The sequence below is a fragment of the Lucilia cuprina genome, chromosome 4 (assembly GCF_022045245.1).
Source record: "Lucilia cuprina isolate Lc7/37 chromosome 4, ASM2204524v1, whole genome shotgun sequence".
NCBI lineage: Eukaryota > Metazoa > Arthropoda > Insecta > Diptera > Calliphoridae > Lucilia > Lucilia cuprina.
The window spans coordinates 1,361,177-1,387,194 of NC_060952.1; the positions used below are offsets into that span (position 1 = coordinate 1,361,177).

General features: G+C 29.8%; 6 protein-coding genes across 6 annotated transcripts in view; 4 read left to right on the top strand and 2 right to left on the bottom strand.

Annotated features, from left to right (window-relative positions):
* LOC111690535 (elongation of very long chain fatty acids protein 7) overlaps window positions 1–501 on the top strand; it is a 17,736-nt gene extending 17,235 nt beyond the window's left edge. The window contains exon 6 of the mRNA XM_023453036.2: window positions 1–501. This exon is cut by the window's left edge and continues 111 nt beyond it. Within this exon, the coding sequence (XP_023308804.2) occupies window positions 1–189 (189 nt within the window). The 3' untranslated portion in view covers window positions 190–501.
* Window positions 502–2,458: 1,957 nt separating this feature from the next.
* LOC111690492 (serine/threonine-protein kinase stk11) lies at window positions 2,459–5,236 on the top strand. Its single transcript, XM_023452980.2, has 4 exons — window positions 2,459–3,724; window positions 3,859–4,053; window positions 4,603–4,766; window positions 4,828–5,236. The coding sequence occupies exons 1-4, from the start codon at window positions 2,658–2,660 to the stop codon at window positions 5,052–5,054; spliced, it is 1,653 nt and encodes a 550-aa protein (XP_023308748.2). The 5' UTR covers window positions 2,459–2,657; the 3' UTR covers window positions 5,055–5,236.
* A 376-nt stretch (window positions 5,237–5,612) lies between these two features.
* Window positions 5,613–9,675, bottom strand: LOC111690491 (integrator complex subunit 5). Its single transcript, XM_023452978.2, has 10 exons — window positions 8,908–9,675; window positions 8,519–8,848; window positions 8,090–8,434; window positions 7,762–8,023; window positions 7,317–7,689; window positions 7,188–7,245; window positions 6,756–7,120; window positions 6,415–6,694; window positions 6,213–6,355; window positions 5,613–6,148 (listed from the first exon to the last, which is right to left on the bottom strand). The coding sequence occupies exons 1-10, from the start codon at window positions 9,467–9,469 to the stop codon at window positions 5,840–5,842; spliced, it is 3,027 nt and encodes a 1,008-aa protein (XP_023308746.2). The 5' UTR covers window positions 9,470–9,675; the 3' UTR covers window positions 5,613–5,839.
* Window positions 9,676–10,156: 481 nt separating this feature from the next.
* Window positions 10,157–13,910, top strand: LOC111690493 (DNA-directed RNA polymerase III subunit RPC2). The gene is made up of 2 exons (XM_023452981.2): window positions 10,157–12,878; window positions 12,942–13,910. Exons 1-2 carry the CDS (start codon window positions 10,326–10,328, stop codon window positions 13,791–13,793), a joined length of 3,405 nt encoding a protein of 1,134 aa, XP_023308749.2. The 5' UTR covers window positions 10,157–10,325; the 3' UTR covers window positions 13,794–13,910.
* A 1,931-nt stretch (window positions 13,911–15,841) lies between these two features.
* Window positions 15,842–21,620, top strand: LOC111690607 (GTP-binding protein Di-Ras2). The gene is made up of 5 exons (XM_046949759.1): window positions 15,842–15,864; window positions 16,490–16,664; window positions 16,753–16,938; window positions 17,000–17,170; window positions 17,228–21,620. The coding sequence occupies exons 1-5, from the start codon at window positions 15,842–15,844 to the stop codon at window positions 17,390–17,392; spliced, it is 720 nt and encodes a 239-aa protein (XP_046805715.1). The 3' UTR covers window positions 17,393–21,620.
* A 1,720-nt stretch (window positions 21,621–23,340) lies between these two features.
* Window positions 23,341–26,018, bottom strand: part of LOC111690548 — a 4,001-nt gene continuing 1,323 nt past the window's right edge. The window contains exons 2-5 of the mRNA XM_023453053.2: window positions 24,823–25,077; window positions 24,554–24,694; window positions 24,347–24,489; window positions 23,341–24,280 (exon numbers count right to left, since the gene is read on the bottom strand). Of these exons, the coding sequence (XP_023308821.2) occupies window positions 23,710–24,280; window positions 24,347–24,489; window positions 24,554–24,694; window positions 24,823–25,077 (1,110 nt within the window). The 3' untranslated portion in view covers window positions 23,341–23,709. The remainder of the gene's footprint in view (window positions 24,281–24,346; window positions 24,490–24,553; window positions 24,695–24,822; window positions 25,078–26,018) is intronic.

Consider the following 26,018-nt stretch of genomic DNA (forward strand, 5'->3'; position numbering starts at 1 on the left):
TGTTTGTTTATGAATTTCTACGTGCAGGCCTACAAAAAGGGCAAAGATCAAAAGCCAACATCAGCTACTACTACTACTACAAACACATGTACCGCGGAATTGCAACAGAAACAGAGGCAGAAGGCGTTAGAAATAAACAACAACAGTCAAGATGTGTTACCACTTTTAAGTGAAAAGAAGGTCAACTAATGACATTAAACAATAATCAAATTATCCTTTAGCCAGACCTGTTAACGGAATTTTGCTAAATATAAAATTGGAATGGATACATGTACCTATCTATGTACAATTGCATCGTCCTTTTTTATATAGGCAGACATACTTTATACATATGTACATACTTATGTATATTAAACACACATACAAAAACCAACCAAACTATTATTAAGGCGTACATATGTATGTATGTATGTACAAACATAACTATATAATAACTACAGTTTTTAATGAAAATAGCCATGATGTTCTCACTTTAAAAATGGTTATAAATTAAAGAATAAGTAAAAAAATCTATTTTATGTACATCTACGATTCTTCTACATACATATGTAGTATGTATGGATGTGTTTACATAAAATACTATAAGTAACATTGTATTGAGAGTATCTAAGTATAACTTTAATGCCTATACGTGTAAATAATTAGTTGTAAGTTTTATTATACAATTTACATTTAGGAGTTTGTATTTTAAATGTATTAAATAATGAAAGAATGAATGGACTGGACTAATCTGTCTATAAGATTTTCACTTACACATAACAACAGGAACATTACTAAACACACTAATGTTAACATTAATCTAATGTCATTTTGACAGGCACAACTAACTGTCAATTGATGACTATGCATATAATTGACCTTTAAATTAAAGGATCATCCATATGAGATGACAATTGTGCGTTCGTTCAATTTGTCTGTTAAAATGAAAACTAGAAGTGTATAACTGAGTATGGAATTTTTTAATTTCTTAGTGTAAATTAATTGTTCTCTTAAACATAAACTAGTCTTAATTACAAATACAAAGTACTATAAACAGACATATTTGGAAATATGTGTGTATTAATGTTAATTTTTTATTAATTAATTTTAAAATAGTGGTTAGTTATACAAAATTATATTTAGGATAATATAAGAAAAGTATATACTTTGGTGTAAAATTATACTATTTTTTTAGTTTAATACTTATTTTTTAATGAAAAATTTTTTAATAAAATCGAAATTTAAAATAATGACTTTTATTCGTTAGGATTCTTGCGGCTCATTTTAAAACACATCCTAGAACATAAGGCTTGCCCTAAAATATAAGTATTTTTAATGTTTGCGCCAAAAATTAAAACTTAGTTAATTTTAAAATATCGACTTCAGATATTTCAGTTCAAGTTTTATTTGGGAATATATTTTCGTGAAAAAGACAGGAAATTTCGTAAAATTTTAGAATTTTTTTTATATTTTTTACGCTATTTTTGGGGATTTGAATATTTTTTATAAATATTAACAATTGTACAAGTACTATTTAAATAAATACAAAATTCAAACTTGTAAAGAATTTTTAGATCGCTAATTTTTTAAGTATAACGATTTATTTTTCTCAAAGTCATGAATATATAAATATCGTATAATTTCTAAATAAATTGTTTGATTTTATTAATCTTGGTCTCAAATTAATGGTTACGTGTTCTAGCTTAAAAAGTTTTGAGAAAAAATATGTTTGTTTTTGTTAGAAAAAGGATAATAAATTCAAAGTATATTCAAGTATATTTTAAAATGTAAAATATTTTCGATTTTCTAATACTAACACCAAAGTTAGATTATCGTCTCATCGATCACATATAAAGAGTTGGTCCATCCATAATCAATAGTATTTTCATACAAATTAAAAAATGTATTATTAATTTTTGACTAAAAATTTATTTTTTGTTCGAATTAAATGTACTGACTACCAGATGACGCAGTATGTGAGACATGTCTAATTGCTATTTTTGGGGAAATCTAAGGGAATTTCAATTTAAAAATTGTGATTTTAAGGGGGACTTCTAACTTAAGATTGGCGACAGCATTGCTTAGAATTTCAATATTTAAAAGAATAGATTGTACTATTCCCAAAAGTTTAAACGATATCGGCTTTCCTTCACAGTACTACCAAATTCATTCAATGGTTTATGGCTACACTATATAAAAAAGCATACTTTTAGGATAAAAAGTGCAAGTTTCAACTAACAATTGTATGTATTGACACGCGTTGCCAACTTTTTTAAATATAAATGCGTAGCAATGCCACATTATCATGACTGCTAATTCATTTTCAATCACTATTTAAAAAAGAAAAAATAAATTTTAAATACCCATGATAAAAGTTTAACATAAACAACAAAATTTATAGAGAAATTTGTGCAATAAGACATTAAAAATATTTTTTTACTTTGTTTTCGTTGCTTTTACTAGTTGTACGTTTCATTCGAAGTGGGATTTTTTGCAAAAGTGGCCATTCTTTTTAAATGAAATCTGGCCACGCTGGTTATACATGTAATTTATTGTCGCGATTGAAAAAATAAATTATTAGCTTAATTTTTACAAAATAAAGATTGTGCATGATTTGGTTAAAAATTTAAGATTTGTATAGAGTAGTGGATAAATCATTCAACGAGGAACACATCCAAATGACTGTGACCAGCGCCCATGTAACCATGGAAGTACAAGTAAAGGCTCACCAGCCCGCCAATCACCAGGGCCCAAGTAGCACCCAAATTACAGCAAGTCCTTCGCCTTCATATTCCAAGGCAGCAGAGAACAAGAACTCGAACGACCAACTCAAGTTCCACGATGATGAACGAAAAATTGAAGCCGCAGGCGGCGAAAACTCAACCGTATTTTTGGCAAACACAAAATTCCATTTGGATACATACCCGGACATTGTGGACACTGGCTACGGTGGAGCATTTGTAGGTGGGGAAGAAGCTGGCAATCATCTGCTAAATGAGCGACAGCAATACCACCATCAGGTTACTTGGTTGGACGATGACAACATTGATACTTTGGATTTGGCTACACTCGACATTGGGAACATGTTCAATCGTGTAGATAGTGCAGAGATAATATACCAACAGAAAAAGAAAAATATCAAGATGGTGGGAAAATATGTGATGGGTGATGTTCTTGGAGAGGGCTCATATGGCAAGGTAAAGGAAGTTTTAGATTCCGAAAATCTATGTCGAAGGGCCGTGAAAATTCTTACAAAACGTAAATTGAGACGTATACCAAACGGCGAACAGAATGTACAACGCGAAATTCAACTCCTTAAACAGTTAAAGCACAAGAATGTTGTAGCGCTATTGGACGTTTTGTACAACGACGAAAAGCAGAAAATGTACTTGGTTATGGAATACTGTGTAGGAGGGCTACAGGAAATGCTTGATAGTGCTCCCGAAAAGAAAATCCCCTTATTCCAAGCACACCGCTATTTTCGTCAACTGATGAATGGTCTGGAGTATCTTCATGGCATGCGTGTAATACACAAAGACATTAAACCCGGAAATCTTTTGCTAACACTAGATGAAACATTAAAAATTTCTGACTTTGGTGTAGCCGAACAATTAGAACTATTTGCTCCAGATGACACATGCACCACAGGTCAAGGTTCTCCTGCATTTCAACCACCGGAGATAGCAAATGGACTTGATTCTTTTTCTGGCTCTAAAGTTGATATTTGGAGCAGTGGCGTAACCTTGTATGTACATATACATATATATACATAAACAATAATCCCCATATTCATAAATGCGTAATAAACCTAAAATTCTTTATGAATATGGGGATAAGGCATTAGTTTGCTTTATTTACTACTTTTATTACCCGTTATAGATACAATCTTTGCACGGGTCTCTACCCCTTTGAAGGAGATAACATTTATCGATTGTTGGAAAATATTGGTAGAGGACAATGGGAAGCTCCTGATTGGTTGTATAAGTTAGATAGTAAACTTGCTGTTTTAATACTGGGCATGTTGCAAGCAGACCCTGATAAGCGTTATACTATACAGCAAATTAGAAAAGATCCGTAAGTATGGAGTGGCATTTTCGACTTAATTTTGTATAATAAAATAGTGTGATATAACTAGAATCTAGATCTGAAACTTCATTTACCACCTTAAGTCAATTTTAAACAAATTGCATGTTGTATACCAATCAAATGAGTTTTTGATGGCAAAGTAACCCCCATCAGTGATAATAATTTCAAAAATGAAAACAAATGTTTGGCAATTTTATAACATTTCGATAAATTTCTATTAAAAGAAAAAAATTATCTATTTAAAAAATTGCTTAAAGCTATATCCCCTTTGCAAAACAATTTTTTTTTACTAATTTGGTCTAACTCCATTTAATTTCATAAAATATTGTATTGATATTAAAATCAAATAAAAATTTAATGTCTTTGAAAAACTTTCTATCTGTTGTTAATAATTTATAAATAATGTAAAATTTGTAATTAATTTTATATAAGAAGAAAAATTTTAAAATCGTCACTTCACAGTTTTAAAAAGTGTCTAATTTTACAACATTAATTAAGGCAATTTATACATAAAAAATATCATTGTTTAATTCTTAGATGGTTTATATCCGCTCCTGAAGAAAAAGGACCACCGATACCCATTCCACCATTGAAAAATGACAAATACCGTCGTTCTACAGTACTGCCTTATCTAGATGCTTATCATTATGAAACGGAAAGAGATTTAGAAGAAGTATACTTCACCGAACACGATTTAAATCGTAGGTTTTATTTACTACTTTTATTTAAGGTAAAATTCCATATGATGTCGTATATTTTCAGAGGAACTTGCACGAAAAGCGGCAGCAGCTGCTGCTGAAATTAAAGCTCAACAACAGCATAATACGTTTACGGGGATGGGGGCCTCTTCTAGTGGTTTTCATACTTCCTGTTCTAATTCAGCTTCACATCATACCAAAGAGAAGAAGTCATCATCCCTGAAAAGGCGGGCCAAAAAACTCACGTCCTGCATTTCCGTGCGTAAATTGTCAAATTGTCGACCATCCTAGAAGGCTTTCAAACAACATACACACACTGATCCAAACACACAAAGGCTTTTTAGTAACAACCAATAGTTACTATGTTTTCGTTTGTTTTTTTTTTTTCTAAGTAGAAACATTCAACCTCCCACAAATTAAACAAATTATCTATGTATAAATTAAGAAATCATATAAAAATATTTACAATTACATATTAAGATTCTTTATATTTCACGAGGAGAAATAACATTTGGTTTGTTGTCCTTCCTATTTCAGAATATAAAAAATTATTGCATCTAATCTCTAAAAGTTATTGATTTTCTTCCTATCACTATTATACATATTAATTTTACTAGTAATTTATTTAGTTGTCTACAAAATTGGGCAAGCTTTTTTAGTATATGTACTATATATTTTTAGTTGTTGAATTTTTGAATTTTTTGTTGCTTAGTTTATAGTGATAATCATAAATTTTAAAATTTATTCGTTACACATATTTAAATTACTACACAACTCTGAAATAAATATATACTGAATATTTGCATATTACCATATTGTATTACAAATATTCTGTAAATTAGATATTTGTTTAATTTAGAAAAAGTAGGTTTATTTACGGTTTCAAATATTTTACATTTTTAGCCCAAAACTACTGGTATGTAATAGAAACAACGATTATCTCACATTGCTGCAAAAACATGAATGCAACTATTAATACAATATTTCCGACATTGAAACGGTCATATTTAATGTATTATTAATCTGCCTGAATATTTTGCTTATTTGTTATTGTTGAAAATGGCGGATGTGTAAGATCAGGATAAATTTTCAATATTTTGTAATGATTCTGTAGGCGTGGCTGTACTTATCGATAATGCTGTTGAACTGGAAGAAAATTGTTGTAAATTGACTTCAGGCATGATAAACATTTGATAATAATGTTGGCCAAGCTTTGTTAATTTCTTTTGCATGAGATTTCGCAAAGTATCCACATATTGTGGAGGTATTTTACACAATTGGCCATTACGCCACTGTAAACCGTTATTATCGACGTGAAATAAAGCCGGTGATGGGACATGATCTTTCAAATAGTTCCATACACACTCTTTCAATAGCAAAGCAATCTAGAATACATCAAAATCAGTTTTAAAATAATGTTTCAAAATTTAAACTAATCTACTGTTCTACCTCTGGTGGTTCGAAATGTTCTATTATAACGTGTAAATTCGATAGGGGCGGCGGCAACAATTGTCCCATAGCCAATATTTTCAAAAGATTTTTTGTACATTGCAATAGTTCACCTGCCTGATTAATTGTTTCAAACTTGTTAACTGTAAAAATATATTAAAATAAATGTTTTTAAAGCAAATCAATGTGCTCAAAAACTTACCATTTTTAGCTCTCCACTGATGTAGGGAAGTGGCACAAAGAGCTCTCAATAAGACAGATGAAAAACAAAGGGCAGGTCTATGAGTTGCAATGAATCCTAATAATGCCCAAAGTATAGGAGATGTTAAGAGCGCACGTCGTATTAATAAATCCCTTTCCATTGTGACTTTTGTAAACTCTTCGTCTGGAAAAGGCAAACCATTATACATCACATCTGTAGAAACCAATTCTACTAGCAGAAGCGAAATCGTTGAATAAGCTTCTACAACTATTTGACGATCCTGAAGAATAAAAACAGCCATACAATGTTATAGAATTTAAAAAATGTATATCTTTACGTACATAATCACTGCAGCAGACATCCAAAGCCTTTAAAAATAAAGTTTGCATTTCAGGAGGACATGCCACACCAATACACATATTTTCGGGTCTAAGACCTCGACCAATAACACCAGCGTGTAAAATTGAACGATTCGCATTGGGACCCAGACTTTGCTTTTGATTCTGCAATAATACCATTTCATGATCTGGTATCTGTAACTCATCAAATACAGGTTCATCGTACTGCCCAAATAAATAGCCATAATAAAACAACGACCCCTCAATTAACTCCCTCAAACAAGCAGATCGAGAGGCCTTGCGAGCACGACATTGTCGTTGAAACAACTCGTACGAACGATTGACAGCTTGCTCGCGTAGTGCAGGTGCTAAATATAACATAAAAAACAAATTTTTTGAATGTGATATAAATATTAATCCTTAATAAATACTTGCTTTTTTCTGTTAAACTGATAAAGAAATATTTAACACTCAAAACGGACAATTTTAAAACCTGACAAAATAGAAAAAAGATATACCAGCATAAATAATCTCACAATGCATGAAACGAAAAATGAGTCGTACCTCAGTGGAACGCAAAACCGTTGTTTTAGATCCTGCCTCAATTGTGTTCAGCAGGTCAATTATAGCATGAGCTAATATTTGACGTTCCGTTACACATCCTGCTACATTTGCCGGTTCATCCATATTTTCCCCCATAATTAAGTCAATTTTTTGCTTTTTCCACGAGCCATTAATATGGATCGTGTTGTTATTCGTTTGGTTTTGCATTTCTCTATATTTATCATCACTTCGTTTAGATGCTACTGCATCCATATGTAAAATAAGCTTATTAAGAGTAACCTCTAGTATTTGTAAAATTTTTGCCAAACATTCATTTAAAGCCCAAACTAATTGTTGCTGTCTCATACATGAAGCATTGTTTTTCTTTTGCATACTTCCAAATTGATATTCAATAATAAGACATGACAATTAAAATAAAGTAACAATGGTAGATATTAAAACTTACATAGTTAAAGTGTTGAGGTTCTTAAAAGTGTTAAATGCCTCCGAATAATCTATTGCAGATAAACGGGACTTTTTAAATTGTTCTTGGAGTAAAACATCTTCCAAAACCATTTTTATGCCCGGCTTAATATCTGGAAACTCAACAACACCAGATTGACCTCCAATTAGACGTATAACGGCTCCGAGTCCAGATGGATTATGAGAATAAGATTTACGTAATAACTCCGAAATAGTTTGATAGTATATATGGGAATGTTGTGTAGCTGTAAGTGACATAAATATAATATTTCCCAAAATTTCAACGAATTCATCTCAACTAATAGACATACAAACTATTAAAATCAATCGTACAGCTGTTTGCTGTTCATAAATGTTCGTACTGAGACAACTCTTCCAGAGCATATATTTTGTTTCCTCTGTAGCCAAATCATCCATAAGCGGACAAAGTCTCGCATTCAAAACTATTTGTTCCAACTCCTGCAAAGAGTACTCCAAAAAGTCCTGACACCAAGCATTATGATCAGCCATTTTTGAGGCGGTAATCAATAATTTTGCCCCATGAGATTTTAAACGCAAAACAATATTATTCAGTGAAGGCTGCATGTCTGCAAATAATCTGTTTGACATCCAAAGTGGTGCCTTTTGTATAATAACTGCTCTCATATCATCATTATCTAAAATTCGTGGTTTATAGAACACAAAAAGTCGAACGTTAATTGCAGAATACTATAAATTTAAAAGCGAAGTCAAAAACTTACATAAATCTAAGAAAACACTGACCATATTTTGCAATATGATGTCGGAATAGTTGCCAAACTCTAAGAGAAACGGAACAATCAAAGCGTCTAAGTTTTTCTTGGGCTGAAGACCCTCCTGCAAAAGATCACGAACCGAATTTCGAAGCACTTGTTCATGGGCGAAACAAAGATACTCTAAAATTCCAATTTCGGAGTCAAACTGGCAGCGATAATCATCAGCAAATCTTTTTAAACTGCATTGCAAAATTTGCGAGATAATTTTCGAAGGAAAACACCCACCTAAACGTGCTACGACCCAATCAAAAGTCATAGAATACCGTTGATATGCAGCTGCAATTAAATTCCATTTCACAACTATTATTTTCTAGGTAACAAATCAAATTACTCACCTAAAAGCGTTTCGACACAAGTTTCAGCTTCTGCATTTGTTAGTTTGCGAAAACATATACTGATTAAAGTCAGTAGACCACGCATTGTACTGCAATTAAGCCAATAGTTGCAGGCAGCACCAATAGACATTCGTTTACTATATTTGTCCGATAGACTTCCAACCAGATCCAAACACCATGACGCAATGACCGCTCCCCAGGCTCCTGGTCCTTTACTAACCATGTTCTCCAAAGCTAGCTGAATAAATTCGAAACATGGGTCTTCCATTGACACTGTGAGCTGTTGCTGCTGTTGTTGGCTCGTGCTCAACTTTTGCTGCTGTATACCAACTCCTGTCTGGAGATCCACATTTGCCGTATTCACATAACTCTGCACGCCAACTTCAGCTACAAGGGCAAAGTATTCAAAAACTATTTCCCGTGCAGCCGGAAGATCCTCCAACAAGTGCAACGATGTACGCACCAGCGCATTTGAGGTCAATGTTTTAGGATTCCCGCCACGATAAGCACTCACATATTGTATGAATTGTTTGAGTTCAACTAGTATATGTTGTTTCAGCATTTTGAATCAATAATAATCTGATATACACTTATCTTTGCAATTAAAACAAATTAATCATAAAAAATTGTTAAATATTTACTTCACAGCCTTTCAAGCAACATATTTGAACATTCAATTATATAGAGACAACATATGTGCATGGTAATAAATATTTTATTAAGTGCCCACTTCTGTCAAAGTTTACATGTTGTTTTTGGTTTGCAGCACTAAAATAAGAATAAGCACAAGTTAATTTGACAGTTCTATACCAAAGTAAATATACCAAATAAAAACAACTCACCACCGACACCAATTTCCTTGAATGCACGAAATTGCCATATTGTAAGAACTCTCATGTTTATTATAAACAACAAACAAAAATAAGGTTTTTAAAAATAAATAAATTATATAAATTATAAAACATATTTGTTTTTAATCAATAATCAAACAAAAATTAGGTTTTCAATGTCTATATATGTATGTATATATTTGTACATATATCTCTATCATGATATCGGTATTTTATGTGGCAACTACTTGATTTTCACATGTTACAACAGGAATGGGAACATATAACTTAATTTGAAAGCCAACAAATTTTACTTTTGAAAATTATAAACATAATTCGATGAGCAATCTTTGTTTAAAGTAATGATTACGTAAATTAGGTGTTTAAACGTTAAATTATATTTGTAAATGTAAATTATCAAGTACGCATCCATAATAAATTTACAACACCGGTACTTTACTTTTAAAGTATAGTACTGCAATTTCCAGCCCTGTGTCTTCCGTGTCGCTCGCACATTTGAAAATGTTTCTTCAACAAATTTAGTAGTGTGGAAATTTAATAAGGTGGTATAAATAATAAGCCATTGGAATGGAGGACAATACAAAGTCAGATCAATCATGGAAAGGTGATCCCAAAGACTGGGCCAAGGCAATTAAACCGTTGGATGAAAAATGGAAGCTAGTACCAGCTTTTCTGCAGGTTAAAGGTTTAGTGAAACAACACATCGATTCATTCAATCATTTCGTTAATGTGGATATTAAGAAAATTGTTCAGGCAAATGAAATGGTTGTTAGTGATGCCGATCCAATGTTCTACTTAAAATATTTGGACGTACGTGTAGGTACACCTGATATAGAAGACGGTTTCAATATAACGAAACTAACAACGCCACATGAGTGCCGACTACGAGACACAACCTACTCAGCTCCTATAACTGTAGACATTGAATACACTCGTGGAGCACAAAGAATTGTTAGAAATAATTTATTGATTGGAAGAATGCCGGTCATGTTGCGATCGTCGAACTGTGTTTTATCTGGAAAATCAGAGTTTGAGTTAGCCAAGTTGAACGAATGTCCCTTAGACCCCGGTGGTTATTTTGTTGTTCGAGGACAAGAAAAAGTTATTTTAATTCAGGAACAATTGTCGTGGAATAAAATGATTACAGAAGAATTTAACGGTACTGTACAGTGTCAAGTTACTTCGTCCACACATGAAAAGAAATCCCGAACTTTGGTTTTAAGTAAACATGGTAAATACTACTTGAAACACAACTCCATGGTAGATGACATACCGATCGTCGTAATATTTAAAGCTATGGGAGTGGTATCCGACTTAGAAATAATGTCGTTAATCGGCACAAGTACCGAAACGCAAAATCGTTTTGCGCCCTCACTTTTAGAAGCTTTTAATTTAAAGATATTCACCCAACAAAGAGCTTTAGAGTACATGGGCTCAAAGTTGATGGTGAAACGATTTCAAACGGCTGCTTCCAAAACTCCAGCGGATGAGGCCAGAGAATTATTGACTACTACGATATTAGCGCATGTTCCAGTTGACAATTTCAACTTTCAAATTAAGTCGATTTATGTTTCGCTGATGATAAGGCGTGTAATGGCTGCCGAACTTGATAGCTCAGCTGTCGATGACAGAGATTATTACGGCAACAAGCGACTAGAACTGGCCGGATCTCTTATATCTTTGATGTTTGAAGATCTTTTCAAGCGCATGAACTGGGAATTGAAAATGATTGCGGACAAGAATATACCAAAAGTTAAAGCAGCTCAATTTGATGTTGTAAAACACATCAGGGCAGCTCAAATCACAGTTGGCCTTGAGTCAGCTATTTCCTCAGGCAACTGGACAATCAAACGTTTCAAAATGGAAAGAGCTGGGGTAACACAGGTCTTATCGAGACTAAGCTATATTTCTGCCCTCGGTATGATGACAAGAGTAAATTCACAATTTGAAAAAACAAGAAAGGTATCCGGTCCTCGTTCACTGCAGCCAAGTCAATGGGGAATGCTTTGTCCCTCAGATACTCCTGAGGGTGAGGCTTGTGGTTTAGTGAAAAATTTGGCATTAATGACTCACATCACTACAGAAGTCGAAGAAGGACCCGTAGTACGTCTGGCATTTAACGCCGGTGTAGAGGACATTCGCCTTGTGGGAGGAGATGCAATTAACAATTCTAAGGTATTTCTTGTATTTATTAATGGTAACATTTTGGGATTAACCATAAGTTACAAACGTCTGGTCGAAGTTTTTCGTATGATGCGTCGCAAAGGACGACTTGGTCCATTCGTATCAATTCACACATCTCACACACAACGCTGTGTCTATATCCATACTGACGGTGGTCGTCTATGTCGACCTTACATTATTGTACGAAGGGGTCAGCCAGCTGTTAAGCAACAGCACATTGAGGAACTTAAGAGGGGCATACGGAAATTTGAAGATTTTCTACATGACGGTTTAGTCGAATATCTTGATGTGAACGAAGAAAATGATTCCTTTATTGCATGGAATGAAAACGGTATAGACCCAGACACCACAACACACTTGGAAATTGAACCATTTACACTTCTAGGCGTATGTGCCGGTTTAGTTCCTTACCCACATCATAACCAAAGTCCCCGTAATACCTATCAGTGTGCTATGGGAAAGCAGGCTATGGGAGTTATTGGATACAATCAGAAAAATAGAATTGATACATTGATGTACAATTTGGTATATCCGCAAGCTCCTATGGTTAAATCGAAAACTATAGAACTAACAGGTTTCGACAAGTTGCCAGCAGGGCAGAACGCGACTGTAGCTGTAATGAGCTATTCTGGTTATGATATTGAAGATGCATTGATTTTAAACAAGGCATCTATAGATCGTGGATATGGACGTTGTCTTATTTACAAGAATTCTAAGTGTACCGTCAAACGGTATGCTAATCAAACATACGATCGCATTATGGGACCTATGAAAGATGCTCTAACAAATAAAGTGATATTTAAACATGACGCTTTAGACACAGATGGTATTGTGGCACCTGGAGAAATGGTTGTCAATAAGCAAATTCTTATAAACAAGGAAATGCCGGCTGTCACTTCCATAAATCCAATTGAACAAACAGGTCAAGCATCTCAGGTAAGATGAAATATTTCTTAGTTGTTATAACGGTAAAATAATCGTTTCTCATTGTATTTTTAGATATCGTACACTGCCGTTCCAATATCATATAAAGGTCCTGAACCCAGTTATATTGAGAAAGTTATGGTTTCTGCTAATGGTGAGGAAGACTTTCTTATCAAAATTCTACTGCGACAAACAAGAAGACCAGAAATTGGGGACAAATTCAGTTCTCGTCATGGGCAAAAAGGTGTCACAGGTCTTATAGTTGATCAGGAAGATTTGCCTTTTAACGATTTCGGAATATGCCCTGACATGATTATGAATCCTCATGGCTTCCCCTCTCGTATGACAGTTGGCAAATCGTTGGAGCTGTTAGGAGGAAAAGCCGGTTTGTTAGAGGGAAAATTTCACTATGGTACGGCTTTCGGTGGCTCAAAGTGTAAAGATATTCAGGACGAACTTTTTAAACATGGCTTTAATTATATGGGTAAAGACTATTTTTACTCCGGTATAACAGGTGAAAGTCTTGAAGCGTACATATACTCTGGTCCTGTTTACTATCAGAAACTTAAACACATGGTGCAAGACAAAATGCATGCTCGAGCTCGGGGACCTAAGGCTGTGTTGACGCGACAGCCCACACAGGGAAGAAGTCGAGAGGGCGGTTTACGCTTGGGTGAAATGGAACGTGATTGTCTGATATCATATGGAGCCAGCATGTTGATCATGGAACGACTAATGATTTCATCTGATGCCTTTGATGTTGATGTGTGTAAAACCTGTGGTCGTTTGGCATATTGCTCATGGTGTCATTATTGTCAATCGTCGGCCAATGTTTCCAAAATATCTATGCCCTATGCATGTAAATTACTCTTTCAAGAACTGACAAGTATGAATGTTGTTCCAAAACTAAAGCTACAAAATTATTAAGATTTTGTAATAATAAGAATTAAAATAAAAAAAATTAATTGTGTTTAATTTAGTACAAAATTATTAAGATTTTGTAATAATAAGAATTGAAATAAAAAAAATTAATTGTGTTTAATTTAGTACGAAAATTATTTGGACATTATAATACATTATCCTGCATTGTACATAACATAAAATCGGCAAAAGATCCTTAAATAACCCCTTAATCGGGAAAATTTTCTTCAATGAAGAAATTTAATATCGAGAGTTTACTTTCATATTTATTTAAAATCGATTTTGACATAAAAAGCATGAAACACTTACATATGTACAAAAGGGTGTTCCGTAGACCACGAAAAAATAAAAATTATTTTTTTAGAACAGGTCCTCAGTTCCCTACCTTCGATTGAAAATCTTGATCTCAGTACAATATGTTAAATTTTTCTTGCAATCTTTTCGAATTGGGTTTCCAAAAATTCGGTAATTTTTAGCTTATCGCGGAGAAAAAAAAATATTTCCCCTTCTATAATATTACTCTACAGCCACCTAAATTTCAATTTGTAGATTAAAAATATTCTACAAAAAAGTTAAAATAATTTTTTCGATACTCAGCTCAAAACAATAACTTTGACTCTCTGAGGCAAAGTTGTAGCTCCTGTCAAAAGAATAAAATTTGTAAACATATAAATCAAAAAACTTTATATTTTATATTTAAATTTTACATTGTGAAATTGCAATGATTTTATTAGCAACACCCTTACGTATACGTGTTATTGATTTATTTATACTACAAATATTAAGTATTCGCCTAATTTAGAGAAGCACTTAAGTCGAAAAAATATTTGTTTTAAGTTTTTTTTTCGATTTAGAAAATGAAATTTTTTAAAAGAGTCACAACTTTACCTAGAGTGTAAATCAAAATTCCGAACAGCTCGCAAGATGTGAGCCTGAGAAAACTACTTTTTTTTGAAAAAATGACGCAAAGGCCCCAAAATCTTTGAGACCTGTGAAACGGGTCTATTTTTAAAAACATTTTAAGATAATAAAAAATGTTCCAACATAATTTTAAATTTAATTTCGAGACATTATTACTAGATGTTTTTACGGAAAAAATAAAAATACAAATCAAAAGCATTTTTTCTTAGAAATGAAATTACTTTATCTTATTGAATCTTCTGTATTATAAGTAAATCCGCCCATTTACTACACGACTGGCTTCATTCAAAATTCGTATTTTTTGAATTGAAAAAAAAAATAAAATAAAATATACTCCGTTCAAAGGTCTATTTGGAAGAAGGAGAATTTCATTTTATTTTAGCAGAAAAAAATCCCATGATTTGCTTAAAAATTATTTAAGAAATACTAAAATATCATAAAACATTTAAAGACTTTCGGTGTGTTATTATACAAATTATTTCGAAAACCTGGCAACGGCTACTAACAGCTAGAGTATTATTATACATACATATTTAAAAACAACATATTCAATAACTTACAAACATTTTCGAGTGTAACTTTGATTACTTAACACTGACAGAGTTGTTGTTTTTGTGCGTGTGCGCCGAAAAACTTACTACAAAGTTTATCTTGTCAAACTTTTGTACTAAATGCAACCAAATAACTGTTATTCTTTCTTTCTTCTCGTTCTATGAGTTTTTATGTGTGCGTGTGTGTTTTTGTGTTAACTTTCTTCTTAATATAGAAAAAAAAATATAGAAAAATTTATACTTTATCAGATTTTAAATATCAATTTTGTAAACAACAACGAATATTTTGAATTCATAGGACTACAACGAAATAAAAATTCATTTTAATTGTAAGTATTAAAGAATCAAAACCAAATTATTTATAAGTATATGTGTATATACACATGTATATTTCAACGAATACTTAAATTACGTAGGAAAAGAAGAATGCCAACACATTTGGTAACATAGGAAGGAAAAAATCTAAATAAATGAAAAGTAATTAAAAATATTAAAAGTGGATCTCAAGTGCTAAAGTTAATAATATTTCTATATGGTTTTCTTGGTTTGTTTCCAAAATCAAGAGATTCAAATACAATATTCATGCAAGAGGCCATTCAATTAAAGTGCGAAGCAAAAACCTTTACACCAAGTGAAAAAATAAAAAAAAAAACTGATGAAGAAAATAATGTCATGTGTCAATCTGAAAACTATACATTAGATTTATGTACATAAATATGAAAATACACACATGTTTGTATGTGCGTGTGTGATCAATTATAATTGTTGGCCAATGTCCATTTACATCACTGTGGATTGTCGGGACAGGCGTAGGAAATATGAAACATTGATATGTATAAACTGCAAAAATCTACATAGTTTTTTTGCAAGTCGCATCAAAGGTGTGACAATTGAAGTTCATCCCACATACAGTTTGACATTTTCGATTTTAATGTTGTGGAAAATCTTTTTTTTTAAAACAGTCATTTAACCGTTGAACTTTTAATTATTTTTAGTTTACAGACTACTATTTTCTATTTTCAGTGTAATTGAATTCGAAAGACTTGAGTAAATTTTATAAACATAATATATATAGACAAAGTTACTCCTCATGGATTTTGAATGAAGAAAGCTACACAATAAAAAGTTGTAATTAATTGTTGTATTGAAATCTGGTAACCACGATCGGGGCAACAGTATTTCACAGCAGCTGAACTTTGTAATTGTCAAGTTTATCGTGTTTTAAAACAGCCTCAAAATTACGGAACAAAAGAATCAAGTGACCCGCTCCGAACAGAGCAACAACGATTACAGAGTTGTTGTTTTTGGAGCTGGTGGTGTGGGTAAAAGCTCATTAGTATTACGTTTTATAAAAGGTACCTTCCGAGAATCATATATACCAACTATAGAGGACACATATCGACAGGTGAAGAACTAAAATACATTTTGAAAATTTATAAAAGTTTCTCCTTTAGAAGATAAAAGTATATTTACATTACATTTTATATTTACAGGTAATAAGTTGCAATAAAAATATTTGCACTCTTCAAATAACGGATACTACCGGATCACATCAATTTCCTGCAATGCAACGGTTGTCGATAACAAAAGGTCATGCTTTTATATTAGTATATTCTGTATGCTCAAAGCAAAGTTTGGAGGAATTAAAACCGATCTGGAATCTTATAAAGGAACTAAAGGTACATATAATGCATACATTAGTCAATTTAATATTAAAATGTTTTCTGTATAAATTTTCAGGGTCAAGATATTGTGAATATTCCTGTTATGTTGGTAGGCAACAAATGCGATGAAAGTGATGAATTACGAACTGTATCTGAAATGGAGGGGAAAGCGCAGGCTGCAAGTTGGAATATATCCTTTATGGAGACATCTGCAAAAACGAATCACAACGTTACCGAACTATTTCAGGTAATTTATAAAATAATATTCAAAAAAGCAACATAAAAATAATGTTTTTGTTTTCAGGAATTGTTAAATTTGGAAAAAACACGCACTGTATCATTACAATTGGACAACAAAACCAAAAAGAAACAGAAAAAGGAGAAGAAAGCTAAAGAAAGCAATGGCGCAATATCAGAAAACGGCGAAGGTAGTACAAGTGGTGCCAAAGAAAAGTGTAAAATTATGTAAGTAGACAGACAGACAGACAGACCACAATATGAGATGATCATCGTCATCATTGTTACGAAATACTTGTGTTGCATATGGTACATAAATGTAGTGATGCACTAGTGAGTGAGTTTTAAATAATACAGTGCGTTTTGCCAATTATGGCGCTTTATTTCGCCAATAAATATACTCGTTTTTTTTAATATAAATATTGTTAAACAAATATTTTTAATATGATTTAACAAAAACCCATCTCCAAAAATACTCGTTAAAATGTATAAATTATTAAAATTTCTTTTTATACATACAATATACACATAGGAATTAAAATCAATAATAAGTCATTCTTAATTTGCACGATAATAAAAGCGCTCTTAAAACATTAAAAAGCTAATTAATAATACCTACGATCTAAACTAAATAATCAAATAATGCACCTAATTTAAATTTTAACTAAACGCTATTATATTTTTAATTTGTTTCATTTTAACTTTTCAAATTGCTTTCGAATCGCACAATTACTAAGACACCCAAAAATAAAAACTCTAAATTTATCACTTACTAAACAGACATATAACAATACACAAAACATCTGCAAAACTCGAAATATTTATAACAATTAGAAAATAAAATACATATCAATCAAATTCAGTTTGCACCTTGGCCAAACTATTATTACAAAATACATACATACTTCTAATACTACATATTACCTAATACTATTACTTTATATAATAAATAAATACATACATACTCGTATATATAAACATTATAAATGTTTATGTACATACTTCAGAGTATGAATATAGTTTAATTGAATGTCTGCTTATGACTAGCCTATGAGATTCCTAAAATTTTAAAGATATTGTAATAAAATATAAATACATACCGACTTATTTAAATGTAATTAGTCCCATTAAAACTAAGCACCAGATAGTTAATGCTTTAATATTTCTAGACATAATTATTTCAATTACAATAAAAGTTAGTTAAAACATCGAAAAAGTCGTTGCAAATATTTGTGTCGTTATTCGTTTTTCATATTAATTTTAAAACAAATTTAGTTTTTTTCACATTTCAATCTTGTTACAGTTGACGACTTTATTATTTCGATTGAAAATGATTTGACCTATTATATACTTTTTGTGGCCTTTAGGTAAAAGATTTGTGGGAAATTTTAAACTTGTACATTTATTATTTGAAAATATTTATATTGATGTATCTCAATACAACTACGTTGTGGAAAAGTACATAAACAATTTAATTAAATATATCACTTATTAAATATTTGGGAGTCTTGACCGCAAATCGTAATAGAAGTATTACCTAATTTGCAAACAATTATTATAGGGTCCATGAGTATTATATGTATGTATTTATATTTAACATGCCATTAAAATAATTAAGTTATGTTCCATAAGTATATAAAATTGATTCGATGTTTTAAAATTTTCAAATTTTAGTAATATTTTTTTCTTGTTGTGAGCTATAAAACCGACCCTAAGTTGAATTTTGGTCCATTCTAAAACGTATATACATATGAATTCCTTTAAAATTTATATTTACCGATTATGCTAATTATAGATGAAATCAGTATTCCAACTAAAAAATTCATAAATTTGCTTTGAAAGGTCGATTATTGTGAAAGAATACTTATAGAGCAGGTTTTTGAGTTAGCAATTAAATGCCAATTAATAAACATATTAGTTAATCTAAAAATAATTTTAAGCTAATGTTAATCCCTTTTGATGTTTACAGTACAAGATTAAACTTTGCAGTGTTACCGTATAAAACAACAGAAAACGTCACTGTTTGTTAGAAGAATACAACTCTAAATGTAATATGAAAATTAAAGAAAACTCATTGTACTCATCAAAAATTAGAACATTTTACTGTTTATTTTTTTAAAAGTTATTCATTTTGTGCATCAGCTGTTGACACCTCCATTGGGCGCTTAAACTAACAAACAAAATTAACTGAGTACTCAAAAACAATCGTTCACCTAAAGATTAGCCCTTTAATGTCATGTTAAGTGCAAAACATGCATATAATACCGATTAATTTTAATTTCTAATGAAATTATTCATGAAGATATTCATTCATAAGAAATTAAAAATTGAATAGATTTGTTTATGTAGTTTGCAACAGTTTTAAAATTTAATCATTCTTAAGTAATTTAGAACTTCATAGGAATTAATTTATCAAAAAGTTAATTCAACTATATAGAATCCTTAAAAAATATCTCTTTGAATTAAAGTTCTGGGAATGCATTTGAAGAATTGAAATATGTTTTAAATCAAATAAAATAAAACAAATAATTAGATAATTAATTCTAATTATTTGTGAGTAAGGAACCATTTTTAATGTCCTTTTTTTATAATAAAGTTATTTTCACCAGCTGTAAAAACACTATATTAATGTTTAAAATATTGTTTGTTAAAAATATTATAAAACTAATTTTGACCGCAATGTATAACGTGATTTAGCTGTAAATCTATTTATTTAACGTTAAACTAAATTTTTTTTCTTAAGGGACTCAGATTGACCTTATGTATGTATAATTTACAAAATTTTAATATTCCAACGTTCTTCTATCAAAAACGATAACACTATTAAACAAAATGTTTGAGACCACATTAAAATTATTATTTTATGGGGTATATGCTCAAATTGTTTAAGGAAATTTTTAAAACAAAGCAAGCAAATTATGAAAAAAAAAGATTTGATAAAAATATTAACTTTGAAAAAACCTTTTGCCAGTAACCATGACTACGTAAGAGTAATATTAGAATTAATATTACTTTAGTATAAAAGTTAAAACATATACATATACTTTTCGATTTAACTTAGTAGCAATGGATTCAGAATATAAATAGGGATTGTATCAACATAATATTTTACCAAAAAATATTTCATCAATATAAAGATTTTTCCAAAAACTTTTGAAATTGTGAGCGATACATTCTAATTAATCATCGTTTGTGTTACTGTGCCTTACATTGGATACACTTATTACAAATGTTTGTATTCCAAACAAGGTTTTTGTATAAAAATGCAATAAAAATATTATTCCAATTACTTAGTTCTTTTGTTGTCCTAACTACTATATGTGTTTATTCAAACCGCGCCTATTATGTATGTGTTTTAAGTCACACAAAAATAAAAAAACATGTATAATAGAATTACTTATATTAAAATGAAAACCATTGTTTGCTGAACAATTTACCAAAAGTAATATTTAAAGAAAACATATTTTTTAAGAATAATTAGGCAGAAATAAAATATTTATTAAAAAAAACATATACATACATACATATATACATACATACATATATACATACATATATACATACAAACATACATAAAGTAAGATTGTTAAATTTTAATTTTTTGCTTTTTATTGGAGTTATTTTTCTAGAAATTAGTTAGTATTAATTGTTAGAAACTTTATTTTGTAAGTATAAAAAAGCTTTAATTACTACAACATCATAAACACTTACTATGTTCTAATAAATATATTAAATTTTAAATAATTAGATTTATAATGTTATGCTATGTATACACGGTTGTTAGATCTTACAACGTTGGCATTAAAATGTGCAGCAAATGTCTAATAACACTGTCAACTTACAAATTTTGTTTTGCAATATTGTCAGTGATGTTTTTTCCAAATTACGTTGCAAAAGAAAAAATGTAAGTTGAGACGATTGTTAGATACTGACAACGTTGTAAGATCTGACAACTGTGTATCACGGCTTTTAGTATGTACTTAATTTGTTTAATATTATACAATTTCACAAACATTTCCTAAAGAATAAAAATGTGTCAAGCAAACTTATTAATTCAGTGGGCCATATTTTGCTTAAACCTAAACTAACTCAAATTTTCTTGTTTTTTAAATTTTTTAATAAAAATTCGTGCTTTTTTAATAATTCAGATTTCTCTATTTTTTATTTCATTTATTTGTAATACAAAGCCTATAATGGCCAAATTATTGAGATTCGATTGAGACAAATTTTTTGATATATTCCAATTCGGTTTATAGCAAGAGCCCATATTATAAAAAACTAAAATCATTAGACTCGAGCACAATAAAATCATCAACTCCAAACTACTTACACTACACAGTTAAAAAAACATTTGTATTTATTATTTAATGCTCAGTTTCGTTAATAATTATTTGTATTATTTCTGCACGTGTCTATTAAAAAAAAAACAATTCGATAGAGGACCAATATTTTAAATAAGATTTATATAAAGAACAACTTTATTTTTTATTGACGAACCACCCCATCTTTCCATTTTTATTAAATACATAATTATTTCGTTATAATTAAAAAACACAATTTTTTATACACAGTTATAAATACATACATACATATATGATGTACATACATATATGCAAATGAAAAATGCATAATTGTAAAAAAGATTTCATATAACATACAACGAATAATTAAATATTTAAAAAATTTTTAACTTAATATAAATTTGGCTTTTGCATTATAATATTTTTTTAAATCGTTATTATTAAATATTTAAGTAAACGTCTACATCGGTAGACAAAAAACCAAAACAATACATTAGACCACCCCTCGATGTTAATTCTTGCCATGATATTTAAAAATATTTATGAACATACATACATACATACATATAGTATAAATACATACACATGTACACGTATAATAATTATTACTGCTTTAAGAAAGCAATATATTTAAATATTTGAAAATTTAACCTGAATGTAATTTATATTTAAATATGGGGCGGCAAATAAAGCGGTGTTCTAATGTATCCGATGTGCACACAAGTGCATATACATACTTGCATACATATATAATTGTTTTAATTTTTTATTTAACTTGAGCTTTAGATTTAAATTTTCTCAAATTGCTTTGAAAGTTAATAGAAAAACATACATATTATTACAAAACAACAAAAAAAAAATTAAACAAAAAAAGGAAATGCTTCTTAAAGAACTTATTTAATAAATTAAAAATTTCTCCCAATGTAGTTTTAAACCGTTAATGAAATAAATATTACAATAAATAAAAGTGAAAATATAAGAAAATACATAATTTATGATCGGTAATATATAAATAGTTTGAACAATATACAAAATACATACATACTTCTATTTAAATATTACTAATTATTACATGTACAACTATAACATAAATACATACATACATACATACATACATAATAAACAATATTAATTTAATAAAAAAAATATTTGAAAATAAAACAATTTAAAAATAAAAAATAATTATTTTGTTTCATTAGTTTAATGAATTTTAACATTTTAATATTTAAGAAAGTTTAAAATGTATTTGTCTCCTCCAGGTGAGTTCGATGTTTACTCAGCATTAGAAAATTTTAACTTTGAGTGTAAGTGCTTGTCGTGCTTTTAAGAAATTGTTGCAAATTTTTTTAAAATTGTATTAAACAGATGACAAAGATGAAAAAAAATATAAATGAACTATTTAGAAAAAAATACATACATACATACATATATGTACGTATTATAAATTGTTTTAAAATACTTATTTGCAAATAATGAAAGTCATCGACCTAATACCAAATTTTAACTCTTTATATTTAGAAATTGGATAAGGCTTGTTCCAATTAAAATTAATTAAAAGTTATCCAATTACAATCACAAGTAATTTTAATTGACAAAAACTTCAAAATTTTTTGTAATTGGATATTAATTACTCAATTACACATTACAAATATTTGTAATTTTTCAAAAGTTCTATTACAAGTAATTGTAATTGGTAAAGCTTCAATTACAATTATACATAAAGTAATTGTAATTGAAGCTGTACCAATTACAATTACTTGTAATAGAACTTTTGAAAAATAGTTCGTTAATCCACAAGCCTGTCATAAACGTAGCGATGTGGGACTGTTTGGGTTTCCAATGAAATTTAGATTTAACGAATAATTTCATGACAAAGATATTCACTATTAAACATGTTGTAAATTTAAAATTTATTTTATTAGTTTTCATAAATACAAAACAAATGTAGATAATAATAAGCTCTTGTAATACTCGGATTTATAGCTAAATTTTAGAACTTATAAGAGATTCACACCCAAAATTGTTCTGACTACTACTATATATGACTATAAATCAAAGATGCACTAGAATATGACATACATATGTAAAATAAATAAAAAAAAATAAAAAAATAAATACAAATCGTAAGCATAATTTATTTTTTGTTTTTGCTTTTATAAACACACTTTAAGCGAATAATAATATCAACATAATTTGGAACGCTTATAATAATGACTTTAAACTAAAAAGTAGTAATAATAAGTATGTACTAGGAATCATTGGGCAAATCCTCTAACGTAACATTGGTGTTCTCATCCAACGGCTTTTCATTTGAATTATTATTATTTTGCTTTCTACTATCCTTACATTTATCAAAAGTTGGTGAATTATTTTTGGACGGTGGTGGTTCTATAGCTTCTTTCAGGTCTTCTACTCCGGACACAGCAGCCAATGATGCAGCATTTCGTTGAGGTGCAGCATTTATTGCGTTTAATAACAATTTCAAGTTATCACCAGATATGCGATCACCTTGTGAATTTGTTCTGCTTTTAATTGCTGCTTGGTCTATCTGATAAGGTTGATTCCGGTGCATTAAATGTGCCCATGCAGAGGGACTTAATATATATTTAAAAGTCAACTTTAAAATATATCCAATTATGCAAACTAGAAGAATTCCCGACAATATATTGTATGGAAACCCTAGCGCACCATTGAGTGATGTTAACGTGATGGTGCATTGCTCTAAAAGCACTTGTAAATATTTAAGAAAAATATCATTAAAATACATTATTAGGACATGATCAGGCCTGCAAAATCCTAAAGACAATTTCGCTGATTGTCTTAAATAAAAAAATAAATAAATAAATAAATATAAATAGTAATATTCAACTTTTATATTAAATTACTTTAATTTTTGCTGTTGTAAATCCTGAGGGTCATCACTAGAAAATATGCTTTTCAAAAATTTTACGACCCTGGAATCTTTAATGACTTTATCACTTCCCTTGTCGCGATTTAATATTTCCAACATATTATTAACTTCCAGTTCCTATAAAATAATATAATTTTTAAATGAAATAAGAAAATCAAAATAATAGTTATTTTACAATTACCCTATTGCATTCCAAGTAAGTATGTAGATATCCATATATAAAGATGCCACCAAAAATCAAAGACAACCAACCAATATTGAAGCGATTGTTTAAAATCCAGGCAATTAGTATGACAATAACAACAACTAAAAGAAATCGGACCTGACAACAAAATAAATACATTTCAATTTCTATATCCATATGTATCATCCGACTAAATTTAAGTTATTTCATTTAACTTGGAATATAGGTAGAAACTAATGAATGTTTTTGTTTAAAAAAGTAAATACCTCTGATGTTTTTGTTAGATGCAACATATTATAGAATGTTTCAAACACTATTTTTATGAATCCGGATGATGCTTCTGTTGTATGTAGTTGTTTGTGGCCATCGTTGTACATATTTGGAACACGCACCTTATTAAAAATATCCGCTAATATGTTATCTAAATCACGAGGGTCTTGCAGTTGTTCTAGCTTATCCAGTTGAGACGACTCAACAGTAAACACAACAAAACGTTCATATACTTGTAATGTTGAGTCATACTAAAATGTTAAATAATTATTTTTAAAAATATATTAGTTTTCATTTAGTATTTGGAAAAATGCTTTCCTTACATTGTAAGACATGCACACGATCATGTTTATTTGCATAAATATTATTAGATGATATTATAAAGTTATGGTATCTTTAAATTTAAAAAAAAATGAAATAAAAAATTAAATACTTCAGACAACAGAAACTGATGCTGAAAGTTAAGTTCACATATCTTAATTTCCTGTAGAATTGTATACTAGTATCGGTGTTTTGGGCGAAATATCAGGTGAAGCCTATGTTACAAATTTTAAAAGCTTGAAAAGAGTTAACTCATAATTGTTTATACTTAATGTATAATTATTTCTTTTATTTCTAATATTCTTCTATTTATATGGAGCATCATTCAAACGAATAGTATTTTTTTCGAATATTTTGACTTAGGTGTTAAATTGTTCCCAAGTTCCTAAATACGTAATTTCATACGATAAAATCCAGTCAGTTTTATAAAATGAATAAATGATCGAAAATTAATAACATTTTGAATGGTACACTGAGAATTCCTAAACATTGCAAAATTTGGTCATAGTTTATGGATTAAAATTGTCCAATTTGAATAAAACTTCGGATATATACTTTATTATTAATAAGAATATACATCAGTGACAAATTAATACGAATTCTATATTATCCAAAAATTCGATTATACTATAAGAAGTAATGATCCAATTCCTTACCGTTTTATTTATATTTATCTCGCCTATTGTCCATGAAGTCTCTTGAAAACAAAACTAAAATTGGAGTTTTGAAACGGTAGGTGAAATAAATTAACCCAAAAAACAAAAAAGTCTGGCAACGTCAATATGTGCGGTTGAGAAAAATTCGCGGTCGTGAAGCAAAAGCAAAAAAATCTTTGAAAATATTAAATAATTTGAATTATAAAATATGATCT